The sequence below is a fragment of the Monomorium pharaonis genome, chromosome 9 (genome assembly GCF_013373865.1).
Source record: "Monomorium pharaonis isolate MP-MQ-018 chromosome 9, ASM1337386v2, whole genome shotgun sequence".
Lineage (NCBI taxonomy): Eukaryota > Metazoa > Arthropoda > Insecta > Hymenoptera > Formicidae > Monomorium > Monomorium pharaonis.
Window position 1 is genome coordinate 3,466,065 of NC_050475.1, and position 23,709 is coordinate 3,489,773.

The 23,709-nt window shown below is 33.5% G+C and overlaps 1 protein-coding gene across 4 annotated transcripts in view; it reads right to left on the reverse strand.

Annotated features, from left to right (window-relative positions):
* LOC105835641 (acetylcholine receptor subunit alpha-like) overlaps positions 1–23,709 on the reverse strand; it is a 156,235-nt gene that overhangs the window by 89,233 nt on the left and 43,293 nt on the right. For all 4 annotated transcript variants that reach the window (XM_036291899.1, XM_036291902.1, XM_036291901.1 and 1 more), the window contains one exon: positions 13,586–13,630. In XM_036291899.1, the coding sequence (XP_036147792.1) occupies positions 13,586–13,630 (45 nt within the window). The remainder of the gene's footprint in view (positions 1–13,585; positions 13,631–23,709) is intronic.

The following is a 23,709-nucleotide window of genomic DNA, read 5'->3' on the forward strand; positions in this document are numbered from 1 at the left end:
AACATGGAATTTAATTCTAAAGGTATGTAATGTTAAATAATGGAAAAGCGTGATAAATGGTGACATTAAAATTTATATAAAAAAAAATTTTATTTAATTCTTCAATTCTTACATCTGTATATATCTAGATTAGTAAATCAGATTAAAAAATCTGCATAGTGAGCTGCATATTAAACATTAATGCGATAATGAACACAAATCGTCGATTATATACAATATGTATTGTATATTCACATGTTTATGTGAGTATTTTTATTGCATTTTTCAAAATTTATAATGATTTAATAAGAAAATATTGGAAAAAGAGAAAAATATTCATATATTCAATAAATCAGCAGCATTAAGAAATATTTCATTTGATTAAAGTGTTAAAACGCGATAAATTGCGCACAATGTAGTCTAATTTCCTTAATTCCAATCTACATTTTGTCTTTTCCGGACAGTTGTCGCCCTAAAGCCCAAACGTAATTTCTTATGATAACGATTTCCGTTGCTTTGTGAAGTAGTAAAAGCCGCATGCTATCGTCGCGGACTAAAAACTCGAGAGACAGTAGCATATTGCACTTTTCCACGCAAATATTTCCCGTCGGCATTTTCCCTGAAAAACCTCTTCTTTGTCTGTGATTCAAGCGAGAATTTATTCCGTACGGCTGGCGAATACGACGCTTTTGCGTGTTTTCTTATGTATTCCCTACATTGTTTCATTCGTTCATCTGTGAAGATTTCGATAAATACTTACATATGTATAATAATATTTCTAAATAGCCTTTGCTTTCTAAACTAAAATTTATTACAATTTATTCCTTTAATTGTAGCAGCATTAAATAGTCAATTAGAATTTTGTGTAATTCTTGTTAAAAAATGTTTTGATGCAATAAGATAGAAAATTTTCAACATTGTTTTCACTTGACGCGAGAAAATCCTACGAAATGTCATACAACCTGTACGCGAGTCACGTATGTTTTCCTTCATAGACACATGTATAGAGAGAGTTTTGCCGGACATGCAACGCTTCCAAAAAGGATTCGAATTTATCGCAAAGGCGTCAAGTGAAAATCCAATAGCCTCACGTTTCTTTTGCTTGTTTCTTTTCTCGATATCGGTTGATCATTGCATAAATCTTTATCATATAGTAATAACAACGCGTGATATTTATTATTGTATAATTAAACGATAGAATAATTATATAATTATATAAATAAAATTAGAATCTTTTAATATAAAAGATGAGTCAATTTTTTTCACACACTCAATTCTTGTGTAAGCATATTAAATGTGTAAGCATATTAAATGTGTTACAATACTATTCAGTAATTAATTATTTTATAATTATAATGTAAGTAATTTAAAATAATAAATAATTACATAATCGTTACATAATCACATTTATTAAATAATGACACATAAATCATAGGAATAAAATTTAGATTATTCCTATTATTAATTATTCATGATTATTCATTACACAATTATAATCATAATCACAAATTTAAATACCTGCCGATGAGACAGTAATCATTATTCATTAATTTAAATAATTAGCGATGAGACGTAATCATTATTAATTTACGTTTCATTCAGTTCTAATTCAGCGTCTAAGAGAAATTAAAATTCAAAATAAATGAAAAACGAAAGATAATAAATAGAAATAAAAATGTAACGTCTTCCAAATAAATTGTAACCAACCAAATTGTGACATTTATGATTTACAATAATTTGACACAAAAGAGTGGATACTATTATAATAGGACATACATCCTTCGTTTTGCGTAAGGAAATAGCTGAGGGTTTTGGCTGCTATTAATATGTCTATTAATCATGACATATTGAGGCACATATATACGTATAATAGCTATCCTAATTACGCGAAACATTCACGCAGATTCGCGAAGCACTCGACGGTGGATATAGTTCGACGTTATGCACATATACATCTCCGGGTTTCGCGGCTTCGTGCCGTACCATTGCGAATATAAACCGCGGTTCAAGCACCATAGCTAGTAATTAGTTCGTCTGTGGATCAATTATTTCAATAGACTCGGCGCTCCATTTCTAATGCCGCAGATTTCGTAAAAATCGTGCGAAAACTTATTGATTACAATACCTGCAAGCATACAACCGCCTTTTGCGCATCAATTTTTATGTAAAAAGATTAAATATTATTAAATAATGCAGGAGAAAAATATCTGTTAGAAGAGACATGTAAATAATTTCTCTTTATAAACATATTCTATTATATTATTATTCAATAAATCTTTTATTTTCTTTTAAAAGTAACGATATCTTTTTATATTCGAGGTGAATTTAATAGCAGGAAATGCAACATTGAAACAGCGGAAATAGTTAAAACAGATTGACGGCTTTTTTTCAAATTATGTTTTAAAAATGGTATCGTGATAAAGAGTCTGTGACACATCATATTTATGTCTATTGTGTTTTACATGTCATGCGTCTTCTGCTTTTAAAAAATTTGGCATGCGCGCCCGAGTTTGACATTCGCGGTATCATAAATTATTTTCACGCCCAGTGTTAATACCGCTATCAATATATTTAATACACGACGCGACGGAACGCCTCGTTATACAGTTTATGCATTTGGAGGGTTCGTATAGATTATGAAGTACATACGTTGATTTATGAACCAACATCTGGCCTCGTTAAGTAAATATTCATATTTCGCACGCATCGCGTTACACCCGCGTTAGGCATTACGTCAGATATGATCGATTGTGTGACGTTTATGCACGTTTTACTAATTAAAACGTAAGAGATTATGATACGTATGATATAATGTTTCTCGTCGCTTCTATTATGCATCAAGCAGCAATATCAAGTGTAGACAAATATCATAATTTAAAAAAAATTATGTTAATCACGAGAACTTTATTATAATAGGATCGCATTATAATGAAACCATAAATTCTGGATTCTGTCGCAAATTGTAGGTTGTTTAAAATGAGTCCTAAAACAAAGTTTCTAAATTATTCAGGCAGGCAAAAACTATTCCGATCATGAAAGAGCTGACGGCAGTCGCTTTGCCGAGGGTCATCAACCCCATTGAGTCTACAATTTTCCCTCGCTCATTCGTCCTTTCGTTTCTCGACGTTTCCACTCGCTCGATTGCGCCCGGACACGCTTGCACATATACATAGGCATACGGCGCTTGCAAGTACATGCGCGCATATTACAAGGAGAGCAACCAGAGGAAACATACGTGCTCTGTATGCTGGAAAATATCGAAGCAGAAAATTGTGCATTGGGATTGCATGGGATTTCATGGATTTTGCTCGAGGGAGGCAAGTAGCCTCCGAGAAAATAGCTCGAAGGTTGAGAGGACACGAGGACAGAGGAAGAATGAGCATGGATCCGACGGCATAGTATCTTTCGAAGCGAAACATATTTCTCGATAACAAGCGAGGGAAGAAAACGATCTGTCTCAAAATTTTTGCAGCGTTGAAACACACATATGTACGTGGCTGGAGGGATGAGGTAGTTCGGATTTTTAACGATTCGCGCGGTTGATTCCGAGATAACAAAGCGTAATATTAACCCCTCGGCGAGCTTATACATTACGAAGATTAAATATTTTTTATCAGAGCAATTATGTTGCACGGAGACAAAAAAGTAAAGTGGTCTAAGAACTACATTTCTATTCATTTCTTTAAAAAAATTATTTTTGCTTGTATATTATTTAAAGATTAAAAAAAAACCGAGAAACAGAGGAAGATAGACGAGGAGAACTATAAAAATAACATTTTAAAGAAGATAAAAAATAAACATTTAAGAATATTTGTATTATATTTTTATGCGCCACGTAGCAAGCAATTTTTATATTATTTAAATGGTTTGGAGTTGATAAAATAATTAAAAACCACCACTTGTAAAGGTATAACGTTAACTCGTAAATAAAATCCTCCTGCAAACTTTTCAATTCACTAAAACGCTTTTTTTAAATAATAAATTTAGAATGTACAGTTTTAATATACATTTGTTCTCTCTTTCTTTTTTTTCCTTCTCTTTCTCTCTCCTCGTTGCATCGTAGTCGCAAGGTAACAATGTAAAAATTAATAGCATTAAATATTCATTAAATTTTTGTTTAATGCTATTAAAAATTTTACTGTAAAATCCTTTGTTCGCGTTAATCAAGTAACTTTTGGTTGGAAAAAATATGATGGTACGAGGACACATCGTGGCGCGTGTTAACGCTTAAACTAAATCTCTGCAGATTTCACCATTTATGTCGCTGCTGCCACGAACTGGTCGTAAATTACGTATTTGGACGGTGTCATGCCAAAAAGCACGTCCAGTTTTATGGCAACCGTGTGTATAAATATTAGCATTTTCGCGCGCGTGGGAAAATGGGCGAAACTCCGCGGCTGCATCAGACGCGTCCGAGGCTAAATGCGCTTCCTAAAATTCCAGCGGCTAAAATCGCTATGTCACGCAGTTGGGAAATGCACGCCAACAACGCGCTAGAAATATCTGTGTAACACCTAAACTGAAATACAGTTTAACTATTATTACGCGTATATTATTTCTTGTAGAATCGAAATTATAGTCGATTTACGATTACGTATTTTTATATAATTTATAAATAAGCATTTTTAAATTGATTAAAAGTCGTGCAATGTTGAACATTTTAATTGAATAAAAATTTCGACTTCACGAAACCTCATTAGGATTTCTAAACGCAAAACATACATCCCGCCGTTTTTCCCCGACGCAGATGTTGAAATATTTTGGCGAGGAAAAAATTTTGCAGCTCGATGACAATTTTAATTAGTATATTTAATTGATGATAAATTTAATTGAGATATAATTCGGTTTCCTTGCAGAACACGATGGGAATAATTTCATTCGAGGAGAGGGAGTTCGAGGATCTCCTCTCTCGTGAGAGATGAAACTTCGTGAAAATTCGATTGCCCCGCGGCCGTTAATTAGCGGCCAATTATCGCGGCAAGAGTCTGCAGATGGTGCGGGACCCAACGGGAATTTCTTCCAGACAGGATTCAATCGGAGTATTGAGAGATCTGAGGACTGTTCAACGTTTCGAAGGGGACTGTTCGCGACTCGGGGGGGAGATTGACGAAAAGTGGATGGTTCGCGACTGATTAAAACGATTGTCTATGTCAACTTCAATCGAATGGATTCAATGATAAAGTACAGAAGCATATCAGTCTCGTGCGGTTAGTTAAGGAGTCGAGTTTAATCGAAGTGCGCGCGGTTTACACCTTCAAAGAATCGACACATTGTAAAAGCAATAATGAAATAAATTTCTAATTACATTAATTCGAATCAAATTTCATGCAATATAAAACTTTAAGCATGATAAACACAACAAATTCGGAACATATATCTGAAATAAAATTTAAATGCGCTTTACGTCTACTGTTTAACTGCGCAGAGTAAATGTTCTCTACTGTACACATTAGTAAAAAAACATTTTAACGTGGACAATTTGATCTGGTTTCATTTGTTATGATGGATCACTACCGAAATCTCGGGGAAAAAAGTTGTCATATATGTATTCGAGAATGGTTTCAACTAGTGATTATGCGCCGGTGCAATCAGCGGGAATAAATTCGGAACGCGAATACGAACAAATGTGCGAGCTGCATTTTTGTGTCGGCGTCGGCGAACGTAAATGAAGTTTAGATTTATGTGTTTTTCGCTGCGTGCTTCGCCGTGTGAGACAAGAGGGAGGGGGGGGAGGGGGGAGACGACTAGCAGGAGAGGGTGGAATGTCGGGAATTGTTTTCGGGAGCGGAGTCGATAGCGCCTCTCTCGATGCAGCTTCTCCCTCTGCGACGATGCAGCTTTCCCTCCCTTCCTTACTCTCTCTCCCTCCCGACCCCAATAAAACGGAAAAGTAGTCGCCTGAAAAGTTGCGCGAAACCAATCTCTCGTTTCAAAGAAGATGTCTCGCCGAGAATTTCGAGCGACGACGACGCGGCAATTAACGCCCGCGAATTGAATCTCGAGAGGGGAGTACGCGAGTCAGTGGGGGTTGCGAAATTTACTCTCGAGAAGTAAAAAAGTGATCCTGACAAGCAGTCTTGACGTTCTTAACGATTACGACCTGCACGGGCTAATTGGCACGCGGCTAATAATCCGCGATGTTTTTGATCATCAACGAGTTAAAAAAAAATAAAAAGATCCCGCTCGCGAGACGATCGAGCGACGATCTTGATGGAAGCTTCTCGCTTTTCGAAAGTTCCCCAACTCTCTAACTAGTAGCGCGGGGAAACGGAAAAAGTTATATTTACGCATCCCCGAAGGAACCCATAACTATATAAAGTTTAAACAGAGAGCAAGCTTTCGCGCGGCTAACTGGAGCCAGGTTCTCCCCCGCGGTTCGACGACAAGTCTTGTTTTATTTAACACCCCGACCGCGACGACGTGCTAAAAGTCGATGTTCCGCCACGGAGGTAAACGCGCTGCCGTAAAAGTCGACTTCATAGAAGGTTGCGATAACCGTTTTGGTTCACGGCGCACGTTGATACGGCGATCGGGTACGAAGTTTTCCCCCTTCGAGGCGAGCATGACGAAGGCGTTGCTTCCGCTAGAGGCAAAATGCAGAAGTCAACTTCGACATTTCCTTCGCGATGTTACCGAGATCCCGTGTATCGATACGAATTGCGAACCTTTGCAGGCGTAAATGACGCTGTTACCAGGTCATTGCATGACACTGTGATCGCGTTGCTCAGCGTCTCGTTCAAATATGTTTCGCAACTGGAATATTCTTTCCAAACAGAAGGTATAAATCACACAATAGTAAACGGATAAATTACGTTGCGGGATAGAGAATCGAGAAAAGATTTGCAAAATGCGTTTGCTCAACGTTGTGCAGAAAATTCACTTGGCGCGTCGCGGAAATCTTGTAACCGCCTGAAAAATCTGATTTATTGTAAGCGGTCGGTGCATGTATGTACGTATATCGCACGTACGTCGTAGACTGCGTATACATTTCTGGCGAACGCGAGCTACCTACGATAACAGGATGTCGAAAGGCGAGATCTTCGTCCGGGAACCCGATTTATTTATACAATGACGTTGAGCTCGAGGAAGCGGGAAGGATAAAAGATTATCAGTCACCTGGGGCGTAACATGCGTTGTCGGCATGCTAACTTTGTTACCCAGTATCGACATGGAGAATCGAAAGCCAGACTGATGAGAGCGAGCGACCTCAAAGTGCAAAAAAAAAGAAGGAAAAGCGAAGGCGGAGACAGTGATGGGAGCGAGAAGAAGATAATGGAGCGGAAAAAGAGACCCGGAGAGAAGGAGATTGGGAACTGTGAGCGATGGATAAAGAAGGAAAGAAGGGAAATTGAGGCGGTGGTAGAGAAATGTAATGGGCACGGAAGCAAAATAACAAAAAAGCACGAAAACGGCAAGAAGGAAAAAAAAGGCAAATTTAAATCGAATGTAAAAAGCAAACGGAAAACAAAGGAAAATAAATAATGAACAATACGTGATTGGAAGATGTGAAACATAAGTAGACGAACAGTCAAAGAATAAATATAAAAAAAAAGAAGTAAATGCAAAGCATATATTTTAATTAATCTTTGGCATAAAATAACGAAAATGCATTGAAGATTAAAAATGACCGAGGGCAAAGAAAAGAAACGGATGTACAAAATCAAAAATATTAATGCAGCTGCGCAATCATATTCGCATTTATAAAGAGACTTTATAATTGCAAATTATCGATTTTTTCTTTTCTCTTTACCTTTCTCTCTTAATTTACATTATAAAATAAATGAGCTGTAATGCTTATTATATAAGCCTGGAAAAAGACACGTTTTGTTAATATTACAGAGAAATTTGATTGCTAAAACAAAAAATCGAGCAATTTATAAGAGTAAAAATTCGTTATAAATGTTTAATGAAAACATCAAGAAAAAAAAACAGAAAAAAGAGCGCCTGGGTGGGAACGTGAACAAGGTGTTTGTAGATAACAGGATTGTCGACGTTATGCCATCAATTTATTTTCGACGCTGTTGTCTGTCTAAGCCTATAAAAAAAAAAAAGAGATTCTGTTACGGGATAAGCCCTCGCTCTCATTCGAGATATTGGTTCCACCACCCGTTGAAAAATCCAACGAAGCCTGAATATCATTTTCTTTTCGTAAAGCACAAATTTTCACAAAAGAAAAAACTGAGAGAGAACTAAAGCAAATGTGACAGCTCGGAAACAAGCGTGCATTATTATCCGAAGAAATCGAAGGAGAGGAAAGAAAAACCTGATTAAAAGTTAACAATGTCTTTCTCTCTTATAAGTGCATTTAGAAATTTTTTATATATCAATTGACTTTCTATTTTCATAGATACATACACTTACAAGATGGAACGATTAAGATAAAAATCATTCTCGAATATGCCATTAATCAAATATTTCACGTTGCTCTATTATTCCCGAGAGAGAAAATGTCGACGTAAAAATATTGCTTCCGAAAATTACAACGCAATTTCCGTATACTTCAAGAGCAACGCTTGTGCGCAATTTATCAATAATTCTATACTTCCATTAAAACCGATTAATAGGTTTACAGCTCCTCTGTTCCGGTGCTTCGTTAAAAGCAGGAGATATATTTGCGTGTCAATGGTTTTGCAATATGTCTTTTCCACATATGTCTGTACTACAACTAGGTCGCTAACATACGTTTTAACTAACAGCAGACTCGTATTTTGAGAGCAAGGAAATAGCTGCCACAATACACATATATGATATATTATTTCCCAAATGGCTAAAACTGGATATCTGACTCAAAACAGATTTTGATCACAGTTAGTACTTTAGTTGTAATACAGACATCTGCGATCTTTTATTTTATTTTTTCTTTAATTGCAAACTCATTGCCTATACAATTAAGCAAGTTCACAGATTAGCTGGCGACGTATCTTGCTGCGTAGTTTAATTCGTTTTCGTGCTCGGGCAAGGAAAAGTAATTTCGCTTGCGGATTCGTCGATATGTACGAGGTCGATTTTACGGCGAAATTAAACTGGCAACTCAAATGTACGAGAAAAGCTCCCTCAGATATTTTGCTATTTCGTTGGAGTAAATCGTGCAGGTACCACCATGCTTTCCCGTAAAAAACTTTGCGATTCATATCAGGAAATGTTACGTGACGAGTCTCTCGACATTTCGACATCTCGGCACAGCCAATATTCCACTATTGTTACTGTCAATCTTCTAAAGTATAAGAATCGGAAAATAAAGTAACGAAATAAGTATAGATAGAAGTTACTATTTTCTTATGAATGATAAATATGTAAATACTGTTTCCTGTTTTATTTTTATAGTATTGTTGAAAAATCTTTTAGCATAATTAGATTTTTCTTATAAGTTCAAAGACTTTTGTGACGCTATTTTTTGGATGCTGAACACATCAAATATGAAACTTTATCTTCACGCGTATGGCAGGCGATGAAATAAACGTGAAAGAGAATGAGCGACAGGCAGACTAGAAGAAGAAATAAAGAAAGAAATAAACCTTTTATAGTCAGTCTCCGCAAACAGATTACCGCAATAAAAATTGAGAGTTTATGCTATATGTATTCGCGTAAGGTCTGAAGATTCTATCTGAGAATTACAATTTAAATTTAAATTTTATAGCCAAGAGATCAGTCATAATCATAAGATGTATATCTAGATATAAAAATGTATTTTTTACTTATTTCTTTGTTATTTTGTTAGTCAATTATTTATCTGATATCTATTTTTATTAAAAAATAGATGTAATAGAGTTAAATATAAATAAAATTTTTCATAAACTCGAAAACAAACATTGCAGTGGTAATAATTTACTTCAAAAGCTTTTTCCTTATTTTTATTTTCTTGAAAACTTGAAAGAAGATAAAATTAAATTACAAGATGTTAAAGATGACAGACAATATTGACATTTAAAAATAAGAACATTTTTATGCTACATGAAAAAATTTGGGAATCATTTCAGATTTTGAATAGATTTTGTTGTTACTGCGCGTAGCATACTGCATGGAGAATCATACATCTGCATTAGAGTATAACGAAATCAAGGACGACTCTAACTATTAGAAATTAGTATAATTTCTGGGTTGTAACTTCTCGCTGCGTCATTTGAGAAATGTTCCTATACTTTAATGTCATTTTGTGTTAAAATATTAAGTACTCCTCCCTATAAAATTTAATGTCACGAAGTACTTGAAATATTTTCCTCATTAAACAAAATAATAGTTTCCTTACTACTCTAATATTTCACGAAAACTACATTATACAGTATAGTGCACACTATTATCTATAATATATAATTTTGTAACTTTCAGATAATTATCAATAAAAAGTATCCGCTCAAACCTTTGTTCAAATAACTTATTTTAATCTCGTATAAAAGAAAAGGACTGTTTGTGCTTTTTAAAATAAATATTTCACGTGATATGAAAGATTCATTGGTTACCTAAAGAATTGAAAACAAAAAGCAACATAACGACAGGCTCGGTACGGTCGATCCTGAGCGAGGTCGACAAGAGTGCGCGCCGATACTAACAGCAGGCGAGGGTGTTGGCGGCCAGTCGGCTCTGTGAGGGTGGAGGGTGGTTTCGACGTTGAAGGATAGCACGTCGCTCTGCGAGACGCGCCGGGAATGCTTTGCCATGTACACGTACAACACGCGTTTAGGCAGAAATGTTACTCGTGCTGCAAACGGGCTGCGACCAGACGATCTGTGGAGCGTATGGCCCGCGTATGAATTGTTTTCGTATTGCGACGCATAACGTTCGACGAACCAACAGACATATGTGTACCTCTACGATTTTATCGGATTTAACTATGAAACTACGTGACGCAACGTCAAAGCCGCGTTTTGTTCCGAAGCATTCTGCTAGAGCGAATTTTGTTATAATTGAGAGAGCACACACACACACAAACACACACATATAAATATATATATATATATATAAAACGTTGTCAGAACGGTCTTTTTAAAGATGAATAGTAGTTTACTGAGCTGTCCGGAAAAATTTCAGAAGCAATCATATAGCAAAAAATAGAAAAAAGTCATCAATATTTGGCCTAAATCTAAATCTTTGACCTAACTAAAGTTATTACGTCCTATATGTAGTTATATGGCAAGTATATTGTCGAAAACAATATTTTTTTTGGTAATAGTTGAAAAACTAATACATGGTTGAAAAACTAATAGATTTTTAATTAAAATTGAAACTCTATTAGTTTTTCAACCATGTATTTATACAGATATTTTTTTTTAATCATATAATTTTTAAAATTAAATAATAAAAACAATTTATTCCAAAGATTATTTATCTATTTCAATAGCATTTTGTATATAGCAAATCATAAAATCACCGCACAATAATTTACCAGCGTATTACAGCGAAATTAATTAAAGTCGAAAATCAGAATGTGGAAAATGTAATAGTTACAGAATTATAAATGATCAAAGTTGGTCAATAATATTGCGCATGGAGTTTCTCAAATTTATAACTACGCATATACGTGTATTGATCTGTGTGTGTTTCATCTTATTAATGTTTACAGACAAATAGCAATTTATTCGCAAATGAAAAATATACTAATACGTACATCATATTATAATTTAAAATGTAATTAAAAATCAATATACCGTTCTGTATGAATTTTCACTGTTCTGCTAATTCTTAGTAAAATCAAGGGATAAAATTAGTAATTATGTAATATATAATTAATATATTACAACTTTATTCTATAAATTGTATTTTCTGAAAATATTGCTCGGCGTAGAGTTTGACAAAAAATAGATAAAAGATATAACAAATAATAATATATCTTTACTAAATTCAATTATTAATAATGTTTATATCAGGACGCAATAATTGTTATAAAACTTACTTTATTATTCTCTATCTTTTAAGTATGTTATCGCTATAAAAATACTTTTTTACTTTTTAATTTTATTAAAATTTTATTAAAAATTTTGTGTACTTATATTAAGTTTAAATTTTCTATATTCTATAATTTGATCAATTTATATATCTTTTAATTAATTACTATTCCATTGGATAATAAGGTACCAAAAGTGCCAGTATATAAATAAGCAAAACGGTTAATAACGATTTATTAATATAACTATATTTAAAAATTTATTATTATCGAATTATCGATCGTTTACGTTATTAGCATATATAGCTGATATATTTGAGTGTTTTATAATGCAATTGAATAGTAATTAAAAACTAAAACCGCCATATGCATAATAATTCAATGAATATTTGCAAAATATTATTCTATCATAGTCAATCTATTTTAAAATATATTAATTCTCTTTCTCTCTCTCTCTCTCTTTCTCTCTCTCTTCTTAACTTATATACGTTATATATTTACAATCTCTGTATACATTTATATACCATAGATTTTATATTCAACTAGACACTACAGACGCGCTTCGCGCGCGCTTTTTGCCTCTGTTTTTTTTTTACTTTTTAGAAATAAATTACAACAATAATTGTATAGATAACCATCTATACAAATTTGATAGCTGTCAAAATTCAATCACAATGACAGTTACTCTCGCAAAACGAAGTAAGCGCAGCGAGAGAACTAATTAACATCGAAAGAGGCAACAATTACTTCAAGATTTACAATTATCGATATAACATGCACTTTTTAGAAAAGGAATTCAATGTTACAGTTTTAGTATTCCACCAGTATTATGGTATATCAGTACTCTTGTCGAATTATTGTCTAATTATATTAGACTCTAATGTACTATATTTATCTAATATACGTATTTGTTGCTATTTAATAAAAGTTGACACTGGGTCAATACTTCAGCGATATTCAATTTCTATTTGAGAAAGTACGTTGGTTGTAGCAGGTTTTATACAAAAAATGAATATCTTTCTTGCGAAAGTCATTAACGTTCTTAATGTCCGTACTAACATCCAGCCGTTTCTTAGATCCGTTAAGGACGATATTTTCAGAGCTTTGCGTCGAAGAAACACCCTGTAATTGCTACAGTAATCGACGCCTTAATTATTCTTCAATTATGCGCGATGGAGCGCTACCGCGGTGTCTGATTTCTCTTGTTTTATTCTGCTCAGTATTTTAAATAAAAAACCGCAACGTCACGCAGATACATCGGTAGATATATACAAGGTATAATACAAGTAATTTGCAGTTACTGTGCCGTTCGTGTAACGCGAAGCAACGAAACAGCCGTTGTTTCTCAAACGCGAACGTCTCGCGTTACCTCGTTAATTTTCTCCTTCTAATGTTCTAACGTTTGTAACGGTCCAATTACACTGAATAAATTGCGCTTTTGATTCTTTCTTTTCTACCGAACTTCACCGCAATCGAGAAAAAGATTTCTTTTAACGTCTCTTATGCGCGTGATTAAATACCAACAAATTATACCTTGTTACTTAAAGCAATTAAATTACTTGTTATTAAAGTTGTGCATTAATATTGAAAACGTTTCATAAATAATTATGTATTTGTTCAAAAACTATAAGAAACGTGTATTAAGGAGACAAAATATTCACAAATTAAGAGAGAGAGAGAGAGAGAGAGAGAGAAAGAATGTTTAAAAAAAAATTATTTATCACTCACCTGTTCAACCCACAGGTTTGTCGTCATGATTTGGTTCTTCAAGTTCTGTAACAAAAAAACGTTTTCAATAAACAAACAGACTCTTCAATGCAATTAAGATTTATACTTATTTTAAATTTTTCAATAATTATTAATTATTTATTTTACACTTATTAATTTTAATACGATTTTATAATTTTAAATACGATTGTATCACCTTTTCTCATTTAAAAATTAATAAATGTAAAATAAGTAATTAATTGTATTGGTATGATTGTATAAAAAGAAATCATATGACTCTCTAAATTGTTGAACTTTCAGTAACAACTCCTACGGTTCTATTTGGCAAGCGTTTGGCAACGGCGGATCCCCAACAGAAAGTGTACGACTACCCTTGTCTCCTTTTTGCACCTGTCACCCGCAGTGCATTGTAATTTCCGGATTCAACGCCGCCTCTTGACTAATTGGACCAGCTAGCTGTTCAAGCACATGGATGGAACTTGCAGCCATAATCCTGGTTATGGACTGTCAGTATGCGATTTTGGACTTTCCGCTATTTCGTGGAAATTCCCGACATTAACAATTCAAACTGTACCACATACGGAATCTAGCCGCGCCCGCATCTGTTTACATGTACACGCAAATCTAATCCCGATTGAATGCGAACGATGTGTCGGGAGGGACAAGTAAATCCTCAAATATTTCTGACACGATATATGCTATTGACCTTTGGATACGCAATTATTAATTCACTATTATTAAAACTATAGGCACGCGCGTTGTCATCGATACCATCATAATTGTTGCGATTATTGACTATCAAATATAATTTATGTGATTAATTTGTTAACGCATTATTATTGTGTTATCAGATATTCTGATATATATTACGGCATTTATAAACTTTCGGTTAATGATTTGCTTTCTCGCCTAATGCAATTATATACTGTTATTTTGCTCGTAAGTTTTGTCCTTTTTTAATTTCTCAGTGCGCGAGCGAAAATTTATCTACGCTCGTGAATTCCGTCGTGTGTTGAAACAATAAATATGTACATTTGCTTCCGCTGTGACATCAATGAGAAGGTGTCCGACAAGGTAATCATCGCAACATAGTCGCATCGAGGGCTGGTATTGAATGGATATTCGCACTGGGATGAATTATCCTTCGCGATAGGAAGGCGGATTGCATTCATATGCAAATGTAATAATACCAATATAGCTTTGGTCTGCGCGTTTCGATAAATCGCGGATGTAAATGTAACAAAGGTTGGATATATTATCGTATTATCAAGATTAACGTTGCTTTACGCGAAAAGTTTCGAGCTCTTATTTCTAGACTTATGATTATTACACGTTATACAACTACACGATTAATGCACATATATTAAAAATGCGTATTAAAAGAATAAATAAGACGACGAAATAGAATAATATTAAAAAAGTATATTTTGGATAGCCAGCACTATTAACACTTACTCTGTGCTAAGCCATTTTTGTTCGTACAATTTCTATTTATCAGTATATATCAATTTTTTACTTTTACATACATTTACAATAACAATATATTTAAACAAACGATTTTTCAAATTTATTATTCCAGTTTTTACTTAGAAAGTTTCAAGAAGGTGAATAATTTTTTTCAAATTTTTTCCAACATTTTTACTAATAATAAATTAATAAGCGCGTTAGATATAATTGACTCATAAGTACGATCTAAAAGTGCTAAAAAAGTAATATAGAATAAGTGTTAAAGTTTGCATTTTTTCTTCGCTGTTGTAATTTTTTTACGTGATAAACTGTTTGTATCGTATTTACTCAAACGATTCACCTTAATTTTCCATATTTTTCTCCAGTAGAAGTACCCGCTAACAGAAACATTTATTTTCCTTGAAGAAAAAAAAACGATGTTACTGTTTGTTTGTACAAACGACGTTGTTTCCTTCTCTTCTTTCAACACTTTGTAACAAGCGCCAGATTATTGTTTATGCGCGCGACTTCACCGAGTAGATTCATAATTTTCGAGAGATTATAGGGCTCGTCGGCAACGTCGGGATTTATTACGATTATAGGGGCAAAGGCTAATTAATTCGTGCGTATCCGATATACGCGCACGTGTACGCCTATTCGCTTGAAATTAATGTCATGTCAATTGTGGAAAGCGGAAAACTCGCGTGTCGGTTTGTACGAATTTCCGCGCCGATGCGAAAGCGACTCTGTTCGTCGGTGTGAATAATAATCGATTTTGACGCCAAACGGTATCGAGTGCAACAACGGTAATAATAATAAAGATAACAATAATGTCATGTTTCTTAGCGATATAAATAACATAATGCCTGCTAAAAGTATTAAAATAATAATAAATCTATTGTAATATAATATAATGACGTAAAGTTCAATGTATTATATATTAAAGTCATCATTTTGCCCTGTCAATTGTAAATGATAAATGATAATGTTACAGTTTCGCTTATAACATTACTAACTAATTCATTTCCATTACTGACAATAATGCAATGACGTAGCAGCAACTGTGCGTTAAAGTTAGCGCTGATACCCTTTCGCGCTGATCAGCCACGTCAGTAAACTATTTGAAAAGTATTAAAGTAACTCCGAACTGGTCTGTATCGATACCACGATGTATTGCCAATTGTGGGCGGGGTGAAAGGTAATTAGCAAATTACTTTACGTGTAATTAAACTCTGATTGCGGTGGCGAGTGGACACGCCATACGATTGAACGAGTGTACGCGCGCGCGACCATTAGCGCGAACGCGCAATATATATGTTAATTGAATCGAGCATACGCGACAAGTTCCGATACGTAGGTGGATATTAAACTCGCGTCGCACTGTCTATACTGATTGTAAATTAAAAATTCCTGTCGAGTTTCCGCGCTTATACGCAAGAGTATCCGTCAGCTGATCGTTTCTAATTAATTCCCGCGCTATATGGTCACGTCGTATTTTGGGGTCTGCAGTTAGTTAGTTCAAGAAAAAAAACAAACTGCTTTTCTTTCTTTTAATTATTACGACAAAAAGATGATAATTATTACGTAGACAATACTCAACCCTCGAACAATGAAAGACGTAAAAGCGTTGGATACAGTAATTTATAAAAAAATGTTATTAAATTAATTTTTTATCAAGCTAGACTAATTAACATTTGTATCGACCGTATCATTTTTATATATTTAAACGTAATTTCTAAAAGCTTCGTATATATCCTAAAGATTCTATCTTTTTGTAGTCATAATGTATTGATTAAAGCCAGTCACGGTTGTTAGGAAGTTTAATATTACTAAAAAATTACTTTACACTGTAAAGTATATACATATTTAATATAAATATACAAATATTTCAGAAAATCTGGTTTGATCTTTTTCCCCCCTCCTTTTTGGTAAACTTATTCAAGTAGAAATGTGCATGACCTATATCTCTACAGTCACCTCTTGCAACGATATTGCGTACGTGTTGTCAGCTATGAGAATCGCAATCGTAGAAAAATTGAAATAGTGAGTGGCAAGCGTTGTCAGGCAGATCTAATTTGTATTACTCTCTTTGAGGATATTGCATCGATTTGGCACGACTTAAACTTGATAGCAGATAAGTTCTGCACTTCCGTAAGTTTCTCAGTATTAAAAGAATGAAATAAAGAAGAAAATGAAATACTCAGAAAGCTTCTTAACGTCAGTTTTCAAGCAATAAATAAGCAGATTGTACTACGAACATTAGCGACTTTGAATGTGAATTAAATTGATTGAGAGGACACGGGAGAAAAGAGTATTTTATATGTAAAGTACATTCAAGGAACTATGTAAATAATATTTTTATGAAAGATTTATATTCTTTCTAAATGTAAAACAATATTAATTGGGTTTAGCAGGATTTGTAGATCCTGCGTCAGAATATTCAGTTCTTGTGCAGCAATACGAGATCCTAGAATTAATCGGTGACCGTAAGTCATACGAACAGCAAATGTTATGAAGTTGACAGTATGACAAAGAACGGAAATAGCAAAATGTTCAGGCTTGCGAGAATAATTTCTTCATTTCTGATGTCGTAAATCAAGATGACCGATTGGAGTGGGATTAGAGTGGCAAAAATAGATGTATGCTCGGAACGGCTGGCACCAAGAGATGAATAATGCTCTGTTTTCCGGCGTTGAATATTTAAGATTGTTGAATATTCACGAAACGCGTGAAACGTTTCGGCGTGACAACACAAATTTATGTGAAGCATTCTTCGCTCATAACAGAAATATTTTGGATTTACCAATCGTAAATATTCCAGAGGAATATAATTATCAAGTTTGACATCTTGTAACGTTGTAACATAGAAGCTTAGGTTCACATTTAATATTCAATTGTGTGTGTGTGTGTGTGTGTGTGTGTGTATGTGTGTGTGTGAACATATTAATATTAAATTCTTTATCTTAATTTCTTTTTATTGCCATCGTCGACGAATGGCAAATAACATTCTACATTCAGATATTTTATAGATACGTCATTTTACAAATACTTTGAATATTTTAAATAAATGTCTAAAGTAAATAGACATCTATATCTGTCTATATTTTAGAACATTTAATTATATATTATCTCCAAACATTTCTCGACTATGCTCGTCAAAAGAAACTCAATATGTTTCACGTACCACGTAAATGAACGCATATCGAACGTAAAGTACCGAACTGCAACCGACATGAATTTGACGTGTGCTATTCAAATGCTCCACGAGCAATAATCCTCTAAATGCATTAAACCGCAATAATTAAGAGTCATGTTGACGATCGGAAAAATTGCACTCACGAATATCGATCGATCTAATTCCTCTTAAAATATTTAAATCCCGCTTTAAAGCAATAATATATTATGTCTTTCATATTACATTTTCACTATCATCTCAATGCATTTTGCAAATGCAACCCAAGTCTGAAAGATGCAAAGTGTTATGGTTTCGTAACGACGCATATATAAAAATCGATATAGTCAATGCATAACAAGATTTTTATTTTATACTTGTCTATATTAACCACAAGTCGTTGCACATGAATAATGTAAACCGAATATCGTGGTGCAGATACATAAAAATCGGAAAACTATTCGCGAAAATAACTTGTACCACATTACACAGTTGTTAATGTTAAGTTATCACTTGCAATTATTAGAAAATAATTGCTTATTATTGTGATAGGCAATTAATAAGTAATTTAAAAAATGATTAAATGTATAATTGTTATTTAGATTAGTTTTAATTATGGATTACATATTATTTATATAATCTGATAAAAAATTATTATTCATTAATTTTTAGTAATTACCAAGTAAATTACAAGTTACCATAGTTATTAATAATATCTTAATTAAGTGACATGTAGCGTTAATTTATTAGATCAATCATAATGCAATGATTAATTTTTATGTGGTTAATTAGAAAAAATATATTTACTTAAAAATTTTTTAATAAATTATACAAACTATTAAAAGTTATCCTATCAAATATCATATTAATGATATTAACTCATGCAATCTAGCAATTAAGGTGTCATTATTTAATACAAAGGCAGATCAAGAGAATTAGTAAATGCGAATGGTGTCAATTCTTGCATTTAACCATAATTACATCAGCTTTTCAGCACAAATTACTGTGCTGATCATAATTGAATATACAATTGAATATACAATTCATATCGGCGACTCCTTGCGTGATTGCATTTTTATCTGCTCTTATACACGACAAATTTAGATATTTATGAGCAAATCTCAGTCTTTGCGTAAAACGCTCATGAGAAACGCGCACTTTGTATTTGTACGTGTATGTAATATTCTCAACGAGTGCTCGTCTAATAAAAGTATAAGCGAATAAGCTCGTTGTTACTTGCAAGAATTACCCGTCAGTTTTATTCTATATATACTTATGCATTAATTTATGTTTAATTGCAATAAAACTGGATCGAGCAGTAAGTATAGTCGAAGTGAGGCTTTTCCACATTTATGTAATCTCTTTTGCATATGAATTTGCTTAAACAGCGTGGAATTCGATGTTAAAATTGTGACTTCTCCTAAATTTTTCAATTTACTTTTTAAAAGCCACTTAATTTAATTAATTGGTCATTCTAATTTTAAATCTTAATCTTTTATACGTTTCTTAGAAATGTTTTTAGACGTTTCGTAATTAATTATAATAGCAAGCATTTGCAGGCAAAATAATATGGTCCATCATGCAATGATCGTCATAATCGTGATAACCTACTTGACGCTTCTGTATCAGCATCAAGGCGTATCCTGGTGCTGAAGGGTATATTTCACACTGATGTTTGCTCGGGGTTATCGCGGAGGAATTCCGGTTTCAGAAGTAGGGATAAACAGATAGTGTTTGATCAATGAGCGAAAGGGGAAGCAGATAGAACACGAAGGGAGAAGGAAGGGCGAGAGCGTCTGCAAAAAGGTTGAAAGAAAAGATATTGGTTCTTCGTGAACGTTACACGAAACGCTACTCAACTGACCTGATCGTGTATGTCGATTGCTATACTCACAATAATTCGAACGTTTAATTATTATTGTAGAGCAAAATAATGTAAAAATTACGTGCAATAAAGAGAAATGAATTGTTCCAAGATGTCAACGTTGCTGCCAACGTCACTAGAGATATCAAGTAAGAAAATACTGAAACTGTATTATCATCCCGTAACGAATTAACGATTTAGCGGAAATTATTGTAGTCGATTCCAAGCTAGATTATGTTAGCGGCAAACAAGAAAATTGCGCTCGGAAGAGCGCCAGATATTCAAGATCGATCAAGGGTGAAAGATTAATGAAGATCGAAGTCACTGATATATATTAGCGAGCGTGCTAGACAGGTTCTTGCCGTAATTTCACATTCCTGAGCGACGGAGGCGAAACGACGAGATTCATTATGATTTCCATCATCTGTCGTCTGACTCTCGTCTTCGTCCCTTAGACAGCTCGATTAAGCTCAGCACGATCGTGTCAATCCCGTTGACTCGTCTCTAATTATGTTACATTTCTACAATTACGGATTCTCATATATTATATTACTTTTTTTAGTAGCAATTCGAGAGAGAGAGAGAGAGAGCTCATATATTAAATCTTATCAAGATAGTATAAGTTTTATATGTTTTCACGCTTGATGCTCATTTTTCGTTATAATTTGTAATTTTATCTAAATTTATTACAATACAGATATCTACGTGGAAAATACAGAATGTGACTCGAAATTCATGAATAATAAATATTATACTAAAAAACTTTTTAAAAAAATTAAGTAAATTTTTTTTAAAACAATTTTTAAGATATAAAAATTTAATGTTGGCCAAATCACAAACTAGGTTAAATTATTGCATGCCCACGAAAGGATTTCAATGCGTAATCGCACAGGTGATCATTTAAAAGTAATAATTTCTAATTAATTAGCTATAAGCTCTTATATTATCTCGAAAAAGTACCAGTTGAAGTAAACATTTTGAAATAATTTATTTTATTCTTTTAGAGAACTTTCTTGTTGTAGTATATTAATTTGTGAATTTCAAGACACTTTATATATTGTTAATTACATTAAAGTAATAATTGTATGCAATCTTTTTTTCGTATAAAGTAGCTTTAAGAAAAAATACCATTTTTAATGTATAGAGAGTGTTTAAAGAGATTTAAGATGAGTTAAGCTCTTCGCCAGATATCATTATTAGTTCTCTATGATAATCCGACCTAACGTGCACCTCCTGGCTCATTAACTATGCTAAAGTGCATAATCCTATGTACAACCTGTAACGCTATACTAAGGCTGATCAGCGGCTTTCCATTACTACTAGTAACCTGCATACTCCGCGGGGCCATAGCCCGGACTAATACGGGAGTCCGAGTATAAACAGCCGTTGGATATTCATTTGAGAGGCAACATCGTCGGTTTCTCACCACTTTAGCGGATTAAGAGCAACGTTCGTTCCTTTTGATAGTTGACGTGTAACGCGGCGCGTCGCGTATCTCGAAATGATTTTCGTTTACGCGGCGGCACGTTCGCGTTCTCGGAGCGATTTAGGTAGGACGGGAATAATTTTCATTTAGCTGATCTACGCACTTCGTCGCTTTGCAATTTGTGAAGTAGCATAATCCTAGAAATTTATTCTGCTTCAGAGCGTACTCACGATAGAATTATACAAATCTCTATTTTTAATTCAAACTAGATAAATGTGGATTTTGCACGTTTTTATTCGTTCATTCATTTTATTAAAAAGTTGGCTCATTAAACATAAACGCCGTAAGTTTTTCCGGTGAGAAAATTATTTAAGGATTAGAAATGGTCCCATAGCAAGGTGAGACGATTTAATAAATAATTGTGTAACAGTCTACGCTGTATTTCTCTCCGAGCGCACTTAAACTGCGAGCGAACTTTCGTGTAACTTCGTCTAACAGATAGTGCGACTGCAATAAAATGAAATAAAAAGTAAAAACTAAGATATTATTTATATCCTGCACATATTTTGCATAAAATAAGTATTTTATGAACGGCAAGTACGACAGAATGATTTCTAAAAGTAATATATAAAGATAGAAACTTTTTGTTTATCAAACACCACATCTAAATTATTAATGGGCCAATTATTATAATGTATTCTCGAACTTTTAATCTCATTTTACAATGCATGCTATATGATAAGTTTCTTTTAAATAGTTACAATCAAATATAAATTAGAGCGTTGCACGTCTTTTCTATTTAACGTGTATCGATTAAGTTTTGTCAGAATGTACTCGCATTTAACCTTAATTCACAATATCCGTTTTCCTTTAATATATTTAAATATGTTCTTAATAAAGATCATCTCATATTTAAATTAAAAATTAATTTTAACTAATATGCATTATTTGTGGAATATCGTACATTAATTACGATTAACTTAACAGATTATTTAGATTCACATTGCGATTTTTAATAAACTCGAAATTTTTAGGAATTAAGTTTAAACTATTTTCGATATAAGTGGTTTAAAGATATGTCAAATGTCGTTGATAGAGTATACAAAGCACAGTCGGTCTAATGATGACGCATGCACTCGAGAGGCATTAGAAGAGCAGGTCACAAAGCAACCGCCCAGCCCAATAATTACGTAAATACCGGACGCTGTTGTCACGGCATTACGCCTGGGGATGATGTATAGATCTATTAGGGAATTCTGAAATTTGCACCGTAACGGCTTTACTACTAAGTGTTCGGCATTGTCTTGATTTTAACAATTAATCTTTCAGGAATAATTAGCCATGCACAAATTGTTAAACTTTTCCTTCATCCATCTCCAAGAGATCAACGAGAATTGAAATATTTTTCAAAAATTATTTAAGTTCAAGAAACATAATGCTCGTCGAAAATAAACTGGGATCCGATAAATCGCGCGTCCCAATCATTATGTTCGTTTGACAATATGTCGTATTAAAGACAGACACGATTTCTTTTGCCTATTTTATGGTCTGGCATTACGGTCACGAAACAGCCATAAGATTCAGGTGCAAATGAATATCTCTCTGTAAAGTTTCCAAAACTTTCCGCTTCGTTCGCGCGGCGGCACAATTTAAGTTGCTGTTATGCAACGCAGGAAACGTTCGCGAAAGTTACACGAGCCAAGTACATTGCGGACTACCGTTAACTCCAGCAAGACACGGTCTCAAGCCTAATTTGCGAGGTTCATGAATTTAAAATATCTTCCGTGTATCATAACCAAGTTGGCATCTAATTAAATTCTACCCTTGTTTCCAAGAACATTTAAAGTTGAGATCAAAATTCAATTTTTTTACACGTTTTTCCTTTTAAATATTGAGCTAAACATAAATGCCATCAAAAGAGATAACGTATTTAAACAGATTTATATAAATAAAATGAATACAAAAAAGATTAAAAATTACTATTTATCACACGAATATATAAATAAGAAAAATATATTTAAATTAATTATAATTTATATTAAAATTATATATTGATTATAAAAAATGGAAAGAGAAAATATAAATAAAAGTATTCTCAAAGAAAACCTAATACAAGAGAAATTTATTATATTATTGTGTATTATATGACAACATTTTGTGTTATTAAGCAAATTGTACATATTTTTACTATCGTTATTATTGCATTATTTGTAATA